This window comes from Nerophis ophidion, linkage group LG07 (genome assembly GCF_033978795.1).
Source record: "Nerophis ophidion isolate RoL-2023_Sa linkage group LG07, RoL_Noph_v1.0, whole genome shotgun sequence".
NCBI lineage: Eukaryota > Metazoa > Chordata > Actinopteri > Syngnathiformes > Syngnathidae > Nerophis > Nerophis ophidion.
This window is the reverse complement of record NC_084617.1, coordinates 12,658,517-12,668,328: the sequence shown is the minus strand read 5'-3', so window position 1 is coordinate 12,668,328 and position 9,812 is coordinate 12,658,517. Positions and strand designations below refer to the sequence as shown.

At 38.0% G+C, this 9,812-nt stretch overlaps 1 protein-coding gene across 2 annotated transcripts in view; it reads left to right on the top strand.

Annotated features, from left to right (window-relative positions):
• The first annotated feature begins 1,691 nt into the window (after window positions 1-1,691).
• The window catches only part of ramp2 (receptor (G protein-coupled) activity modifying protein 2), a 16,256-nt gene continuing 8,135 nt past the window's right edge, over window positions 1,692-9,812 (top strand). Inside the window, exons 1-3 of one of the 2 annotated variants that reach the window (XM_061905359.1) lie at window positions 1,692-1,851; window positions 2,219-2,284; window positions 6,292-6,327. In XM_061905359.1, the coding sequence (XP_061761343.1) occupies window positions 1,698-1,851; window positions 2,219-2,284; window positions 6,292-6,327 (256 nt within the window). In that variant the 5' untranslated portion in view covers window positions 1,692-1,697. Of the gene's footprint in view, window positions 1,852-2,218; window positions 2,285-6,291; window positions 6,328-9,534 lie in introns of those variants that run through there. The other variant, XM_061905360.1, reaches the window with a different exon arrangement.

Below are 9,812 nucleotides of genomic sequence, written 5' to 3'. Positions count from 1 at the left end.
AAATTCCTGATTTTCCCGAAATTCCCCAAATTTTGGAAATTCCCATTGAAGTCAATGGGACATTCTTCAAAGTTCTACAACTCCCACATTTTTCATCCTTTTCAAACCTTCACCTTCAACACATTCCACCAGCCTAAAAATTCAAATTACCATTTTTCCAAGTGAAATAAATTCCAGGATTTTCCAGACTTCCTGGTTTTCCAAAGCCATACTCCCACCCTTTTTTCTGGCGACTACTCCTTCCACAATTTTCAACACATTTCAACCGCTCCACCGTCAAGACATTCCTCTTAATCCAGACACAAAATAAAGTTGTTTTTTTAAATGGAAAAATGTTCAGTTTTCCCGAAATTCCATTAATTCCGTAATACCATTTCTCAATTCAACACGTTACCTTGCAACATTTCTCAACCGATTTAAAAAATTCTAACACCAACTTTTTCAACTCATTCGGACCATTCAGATTTTTTTTCTCTTTTTACCATTTTCAAAAAAATTCCTGCTTTTCCCAAAATTCCCAAATTTTGGGAAATTCCCATTGAAATCAATGGGACATTCTTCAAAGTTGTACAACTCCCACATTTTTTAAAATCTTATTCAAACCGTTCCAACTTCAAAATACTCACCCTGTTTGGGAATTGTGTGCTCTGTAAAAAATTCCAGGACAGCATTGGAACATTCACATACAATTCCTCCAGGAATGGCCTCATCTAATAATACTTTCTTTTTTGTTTTACATGTAATAGTGGTTAACTTATTTTAACACTTGTAAGGCAGTTAAGAAGGTTTAAAGCCGAGTTAAAAATTCCTGCTTTTCCCGAAATTCCCATTGAAATCATTGGGACATTCTTCAAAGTTGTACAACTCCCACATTTGTTTTATATTATTCAAACCGTTTCAACTTCAAAATATTCAGCCTGTTTGAGAATTGTGTGCTCTATAAAAAAATCCAGGATTTCAGTCTAACTTCAGCATTGGAGCATTCACATGCAATTCCTCCAGGAATGGCCTCATCTAGTAATAACTTATTTTTTGTTTTACATTTAATAGTGGTTAACTTATTTTTACACCTGTAAGGCAGTTAAGAAGGTTTAATGCCGAGACTGGAGGAGAAAACCGGTCTAAATAGGAGCGGGCTGATTGACACCAGGTGTGGCTAGGTGCCAATCAGCCGCAGCTGAGGGGAAACAGCGCCCAGGGAGAAACACAGGAAACAGACAAAATAAGAGCGCTGACAGGAAATACTACACACAAAGAGGAAAAAACTAGAACACAAACAGTCAGGGGAAAGCCTGACATTGCATAATCTAGTAATAATTTCTTTTTTGTTTTACACATAATAGTGGTTAACTTCTTTTTACACTTGTAAGGCAGTTAAAAAGGTTTTAAAGCCGAGTTAAAACATTTTTTGTTTCGAGGCGGCCGCAGCTTAACCCGGGAACAGATCATTTCTATTTCCATGAATTCCCCCACTTAAAGAGTGACCCAGTGCCGGCCATTTAGACGCGTCATCATGTGACCACAGAGAGCCACAGAAAGCGATGGAGCGCCTCTTCTCGACTTCATTGGAAGCAGAGAGGGGGCGGGGTGACAGAGGGGTATGATGGTATCAATAGCAGCTGTTACCTTATCACAAGCGCTCTGTCCCCTCTGCAGGATAACGCCCATCCTAGGAAACGTGGGCTTCCTGTTGTTTTATGGAGCCTTCCTGTTTAAAAAGAAAGAAAAAAAAAAAAAAGTTAGGATATGTAATCCCTATCCTCCCAAGTGAGGAGGACAGAGCGTTGTTGGGCAACATGACATCCAACAGGCTTCACCTCGTCTTCCCCGCCGCGTTGCTTCTCATGTGCGGTAAGTCCAGCTTTTTCTTACTTCTAGATGTCCTCCAGCTCATCTCACTGGGAATTCCCATGAGGGCTCCTGTCAACATGTCAGCAAAAACATTTTTTTTTCCCCTTCATCTTCCTGTATTCTTTAATTGAGTCTCCATATTTATATTTCATTCAACGGGATTTATGTTATTCCGAGTCAATGTTATTTATTTTATACGGATGCTTTGATTGTGAAATCCTCGCACTGATACAGATGTTTAAAATATCATTTTTGGCCGCACCACCACTCCTGGTTTTTATTTGTTCCACCTTTTGGAAGTGAAACGCAATTCAGCGGATATGGTAAGTAAAATGAAGAAATAATTCAATGTGCTTCTTTCGTGCAGCCTCACATGCACCCGGGGTTTGTCTGGTGGATGAAGAGTTAGCAGTGCAATCAGCAACGACAGTCGGTAGGTTTCTTGCCTCTTTTTTTTTTTATTCATGAGAGAACAAACCTTCCACAAGGCTCAACAATGAGGCACCAAATTCAAAGATGAAAAAAACAACTTTTTGTAATTATAATCAAATGCATTACTTTTTTTTTAATCCCATATATCAGTGGTTCTCAACCTTTTTTCAGTGACGTACCCACTGTGAACATTTTTTTTATCTCAAGTAGCCCCTAATCAGAGCAAAGCATTTTTGTTTGAAAAAAAGAGATAAAGAAGTAAAATACAGCACTATGTCATCAGTTTCTGATTTATTAAATTGTATAACAGTGCAAAATATTGCTAATTTGTAGTGGTCTTTCTTGAACTATTTGGAAAAAAAGATATACAAATAACTAGAAGCTTGTTGAAAAATAAACAAGTAATTCAATTATAAATAAAGACTTCAACACATAGGCATACTTGCCAACCTTGAGACCCCCGATTTCAGGGCGGGGGGCTTGGTGGTGGGCGGGGTGGGGCGTGGTTGAGAGCGTGGTTAAGAGGGGAGGAGTATATTTACCTTACCGCTAGATTTACCAAGTGAAGTATTTCATGTATATATATATATATATGTATGTATGTATATATGTATATATATATATATATATATATATATATATATATATATATATATATATATATATAAAAGAAATACTTGACTTTCAGTGAATTCTAGCTATATACAGTACAGTATATATATATAGTGTATATATATATATATATATATATATATATATATATATATATATATATATATACATACAGTGTATATATGTATACTAAAAGTATATACATAAACCTATACATATATATAGGTATTATATATATATATATATATATATATATATATATATATATATATATATATATATACATGCACAGCGGGTACCAAAAGTATTTAGACCACTTTAAAGTTTTCACTCTTTGTTTCATTACAGCCATTTGCTAAAATCAAAAATCTTGACAGAAAAAAAACAGAACTTTAGAGTTTTTTTGCAAACACTTTTACATGATCATAAGTATTTTGACCCTTTGCTGTGACAATCGTATTTACCTCACATGCTCTGCATTTCTTGAACTGATTGGACTTGATTGGGAACGGAACACACCTGTCTATATAAGACCTTACAGCTCACAGTGCATGTCAGAGCAGGTGAGCATCATGAGGTTGAAGGAACTGCTCAAGGAGCCCAGGAACATCATTTTGGTAAGGCACATACCTGGCCAAGGGTACAAAATAATTTATACAGCACTCAAGGTTCCTAAGAGGGCAGTGACCTCTATAATCTTTAAATGGAAGAACTTTGGGCTGACCACAACTCTTCCAAGCACTGGCTGTCCAGCCAAACTGACCAATTGTGGGGGTAGAGCCGTGGTGAGAGAGGTACAGAAGAACCCAAAGACCACTGTGGCTGAGCTCCAGAGATGCAGTAGGAAGGTGGGAGAAAGTTCCACAAAGTCAACTATCACTGCAGCCATTTAACAGTCAGAGTTTTATGGCAGAGTGGTCCAACGGAAGCCTGTCCTCAGTGCAAGACATATGAAAACTCCCATAGAGTTTGCCAAAAAACACATGAAGGACTCCCAGGCTATAAGAAATACGATTCTCTGGTCTGATGAGACCAAGATTGAACCTGTTGGCATTAATTCTATGCGGTATGTGTGGAGAAAACCAGGCACTGCTCATCACCCGCCCAATACAATCCCGACAGTGAAACCTGATGATGGTAGCATCATGCTATGGGGTTGTTATCAGCTTCAGGGACAGGACGACTGGTTGCAATTGAAGGAAAGATGTATGGTGCCAAGTACAGGAAGTGTTTTTTTACCATATTCATCAGCTGAATTGTTTTTCACCGCCAAGTACAGGAAGTTACCATGAATTGATTAACGTGGACCCCGACTGAAACAAGTTGAAAAACGCATTCAGGTGTTACCATTTAGTGGTCAATTGTACGGAATATTTACTGTACTGTGCAATCTACTAATAAAAGTTTCAATCAATCAATCAAAGAGGTATCCTGGAAGACAACTTATTCGAGAATGCTGGGCTGAAATTTCACCTTACAACAAGACAATGACCCTAAGCACACAGCTAAAATAACAAAAGGAGTGGCTTCGCAACAACTCTGTGACCCTTCTTGACTGGCCCAGCCAGAGCCCTGACCCAAACCCAACCGAGCATCTCTGGAGAGACCTGAAAATGGCTGTCCACCAATATTCACCATCCAAGCTGACAGAACTGGAGAGGATCTGCAAGGAAAAATGGCAGAGAATCCCCAAATCTAGGCATGAAAAACTTGTTGCATCATTCCCAAGAAGACTCATGCCTGCAGTAGCTGAAAATGGTGCTTTTACTCAATACCGAGCAAAGTGATAATTCAGGTGTTCTTTTTTTAATACATTTGCCGATGTTTCTACATTTTTTTTTTCTGTCAAGATGGGGTGCTCAGCGTACATTAATGCGAAATGAAATTAACTTTTTTGATTTTAACAAATGGCTGCAATGAAACAAAGAGTGAAACATCTTGAGGGGTCTGAATCATATCTGTACCCACTGTATATACAGATATACATACACACACATGAATACATGCATATATATATATATATATATGTATATATATATATATATATATACAGTATATACACACACACACGTGTGTGTGTATATATATATATATATATATATATATATATATATATACACACACACACACACATCAGGGTTTCCCACACATTTATTTATTTGTGCCGGCCCGCCACAAAAGAATTACAGCCGCCACAAATAAAAAAATAAAAAAAAAAATATATATATATATGTATTCCGGCTTTTGACTCGCTTGACCGCTCAAAAAAGCAATGGGACTCTGTCTGTGAATGGAGCTTGTAGTTACATATTATATAAATATGTAAATATTCTATAAATATGTATATAAATATTTACATAAAGTGTTGTAATTATATTCCAACTACGCGTTCTTCTTGGTCATCGCCGCCGCTGCCTCTCTCTCCCCCCATAAGATTCACCCCATCCACACCACCACACCTGTGGGAAACACTGCACATATACATATACGTACATACATACATACACACACATATATATACACACAAACAATTTAAATACAAACACACGTGTGTGTGTATGTATGTATGTGTATATTTATATATATATATATATATGTATATATATATATATATATATATATATATATACATACACATACTGTATATATACACACACAAACATACATACAAATATATATACACACACATATATATATATATATATACACACACATATACATATATACACACACAAATATATATACACACATATACACACACATACATTCAGTATATATATATATATATAAATACACACACACACACACTTATACAAATACATATAAACGTGTATATATTTATACATAAACACTTATACATATATATATATATACACATATATACATTCATCCATATATACATAAATGCATACACATATACATACATAAATGCATATACATATATATACATATATATACATATGTATACATATATATATACATATATAGATATACATATATAAATATACATATAAATACATATATATATACATACATGTATATATACATATATAAATATATATGTACATATATATGTACGCATACACACACACACACACACATATATATATATATATATATATATATATATATATATACATATACACAAATGCAAATGTGAAAATAAATCAGTGCAAGTCAACAACCGATTTTTGTATTTATTTGATCGCCTTAAATCTTGCAATGGCAAAATATCTTTCCAGCAATTTTTCTGAATATTGTAAGTCGCTTTTTTGTAACCCGCCTCAGCAATCAATCAATAAATCAATGAACCAAACAACTGACGTAAACAAAGTCCTTGGCGGGGGTAAAAACAGACTAGTATACTACAAACTAACAATGTATTTTCTGTTTCAGCGTATCATTCGACAGCCATGATGAACAGCACACTGAGTAAGTCTCTCATTTCCCCCCTTTTTTTTTGGCCTTTTACGCACAACTCCATTTGTGTGTCTCTCCAAGCTGCCGAATCATCAACTTGACACGCAAACCGTATCACATCATAACGCGTTAGGTGTCTTGCGTCTACATGCGGATTAACTACGTGTGTCCGCTCCCGTGGGGAAGATTTGGGATGATTTCCATCAAGTCAAACGAAGGCGAGCTCCGTGGGAGACCTCGGCCAAGATCTTTGTGTGTGTTCTTTCTGCTCCGGTCCAACACAAACTCCCGGAGAGGTCTCGTCAGCCAGCTCACGGGGTGAAAGGTGAAATGAAACCCCGCTTCTTGAGCATGCCCCACCTGGCGTAACTTCCTCAACTTGTTTGTCATTGTGGCCCCCATGCAGGGATCTTGTGAAACCAGTTTGCAGGAGCAATAAGCAAGCAAGCAAGCGCCCCTTTTGCTGTTCCTCATGTGTCTTCCTTTTTTTTCCGCCGTGCTCCCCTCCTCCGGCTAGCTCCTCCTCTTGCTGAAAAGACACTTCCTGATGTCATTACTAAATCAAAAAGTGTCTTGGGCTAGCTAGCAGATGTTAAGAGAGGCCCAGTGTGCTGATTCGGTGACATATACGAGACTTTGGGACGACCCAACTTTGTTGTTTGAATGACAATTTGGGCACCAAATAGGAGAATGGATTCAGTTTGCAGAGTTTTGCAAAACAATGCAAAAATTACTTACTGGAAACTTTGTCGAGGGGTGGAAGTTTAGTGGAGTCTCAGGCTGGCTGATTTGGTGAAATACAGTCATGGTCAAAAGACATACTTGCCAACCTTGAGAACTCCGATTTCGGGGGTCGGGGGGCGTGGTTAAGAGGGTTGGCGTATAATTCACCAACTCGAGTATTTCATATATATATAAATACATATATGTATGAAATCCTCTACTTTCAGTGAATTCTAGCTATATATATTTATTTTATTATATAATTAAATAAAAGAAATAGTTGAATTTCCGACAGCACCTATCAAATACACAGTAATAAAAACACAGTTGTTCTACTAACTGTACTGTGCTTGCTGGTTACTAAAAAAAACAAACAACAACACTTACCTTTCCCTACTTGAGTAACCTTTTTTCTGCCGTTTGCGTATTGGCGAGCGATCTCTGAATCCGGGAACATCCTTTCGGGATTTGTTGTCAACATCCGCAAATGAGAACGGGATGTTGCTTCCAGCTATCAGCATAGCCATCTTTGTCTCAGCATAAGATACACCATCAGGTCTCCATTTTGCAAGGTGGGCCATAATCCTGGGTTGTGAACGATGCTGCGCTGCGGACGCTTTGTGCTTCGCTGACTGACCTGACCGTTCATGGCTGAGTATATCCGTTCGGCCGCCATGTTCAATGGAAAAGTCTGTTCTACAAAATTTACAGGCAACATACTGTACCCTTTCCCCTTCGAACTCTCCTGGATAAACTGAAATTCTTGTTTCCAATCGTTCTGGAACTTGCAAGCGTATTTCTTCATTTTGCCTCAAAAGTGGTAAAGGAATGGCTAAATCAGGCTGGAATTAAGGTTTTAGAATGGCCTTCCCAAAGTCCTGGCTTACCCGTGCGGACAATGCTGAAGAAACAAGTCCGTGTCACATTTCGCTGAACTGCACCATTTTTGTAAAGAGGAGTGGTGAAAAATTCAACCGGAAGCTTGTGGATGGCTACCAAAAGCGCCTTATTGCAGTGAAACCTGCCAAAGGGACATGTAAGCAAATATTAAGGCCTGATTTACTAACATCGAAATCCATTACGTTAAACACCGTGTATTATTAGTGGGCGGTTTACATGTGATTTTCTAAAACTGCATATGCAATTGAAAAGTGGCGCAGATCACCTTATTTAAATGAAGATTGTGCGTGTATTAGACGGGGCATCACCACACAGACACTCTCTCACTACACCCCCGTGTTATTCGCTGACCTGTGGCATTTGCAATGTTTTAAAAAAACAAAACAGGAGATTTCTACCACTTTTTATGGGCTTTTTAAAAGGAGATATGCAGTGCATCAAAATTGACACCACTGAGGGAGGGTGGTGCATTGGAAAGAAGCTACACTACTGTGCTTAAGACGCAAAAAAAAAAAAAATGCACACTTCAAAGAAGTTTTTATCAATCAATCAATCAATGTTTATTTATATAGCCATATATCACAAGTGTCTCAAAGGGTTGCAGAAGCCACAACGACGTCCACGGTTCAGAGCCCACATAAGGGCAAGGAAAAACTCACAACCCAGTGGGATGTAAATGTAAATCACTATGAGAAACCTTGGAGAGGACCGCAGATGTGTTTTTTTTTTATCAATCAATCAGTATTTATTTATATAGCCCTAAATCACAAGTGTCTCAAAGGGCTGCACAAGCCACAACGACATCCACGGTTCAGAGCCCACATAAGGGCAAGGAAAAACTCACAACCCAGTGGGATGTCAATGTAAATGACTATGAGAAACCTTGGAGAGGACCGCAGATGTGTTTTTTATCAATCAATCAATCAATGTTTATTTATATAGCCCTAAATCACAAGTGTCTCAAAGGGCTGCACAAGCCACAATGACATCCACGGTTCAGAGCCCACATAAGGGCAAAGAAAAACTCACAACCCAGTGGGATGTCAATGTAAATGACTGAGAAACCTTGGAGAGGACCGCAGATGTGTTTTTTTTAATCAATCAATAAATCAATGTTTATTTATATAGCCCTAAATCACAAGTGTCTCAAAGGGCTGCACAAGCCACAACGACATCCTCGGTTCAGAGCCCACATAAGGGCAAGGAAAAACTCACAACCCAGTGACTATGACAAACCTTGGAGGGGACCGCAGATGTGTTTTTTTTTATCAATCAATGTTTATTTATATAGCCCTAAATCACAAGTGTCTCAAAGGGCTGCACAAGCCACAACGACATCCACGGTTCAGAGCCCACATAAGGGCAAGGAAAAACTCACAACCCAGTGTGATGTCAATGTAAATGACTATGAGAAACCTTGGAGAGGACCGCAGATGTGTTTTTTTTATCAATCAATCAATCAATGTTTATTTATATAGCCCTAAATCACAAGTGTCTCAAAGGGCTGCACAACCCACAACGACATCCACGGTTCAGAGCCCACATAAGGGCAAGGAAAAACTCACAACCCAGTGTGATGTCAATGTAAATGACTATGAGAAACCTTGGAGAGGACCGCAGATGTGTTTTTGTTTATCAATCAATCAATCAATGTTTATTTATATAGCCCTAAATCACAAGTGTCTCAAAGGGTTGCACAAGCCACGACATCCACAATTCAGAGCCCACATAAGGGCAAGGAAAAACTCACAACCCAGTGTGATGTCAATGTAAATGACTATTAGAAACCTTGGAGAGGACCGCAGATGTGTTTTTTTATCAATCAATCAATGTTTATTTATATAGCCCTAAATCACAAGTGTCTCAAAGGGCTG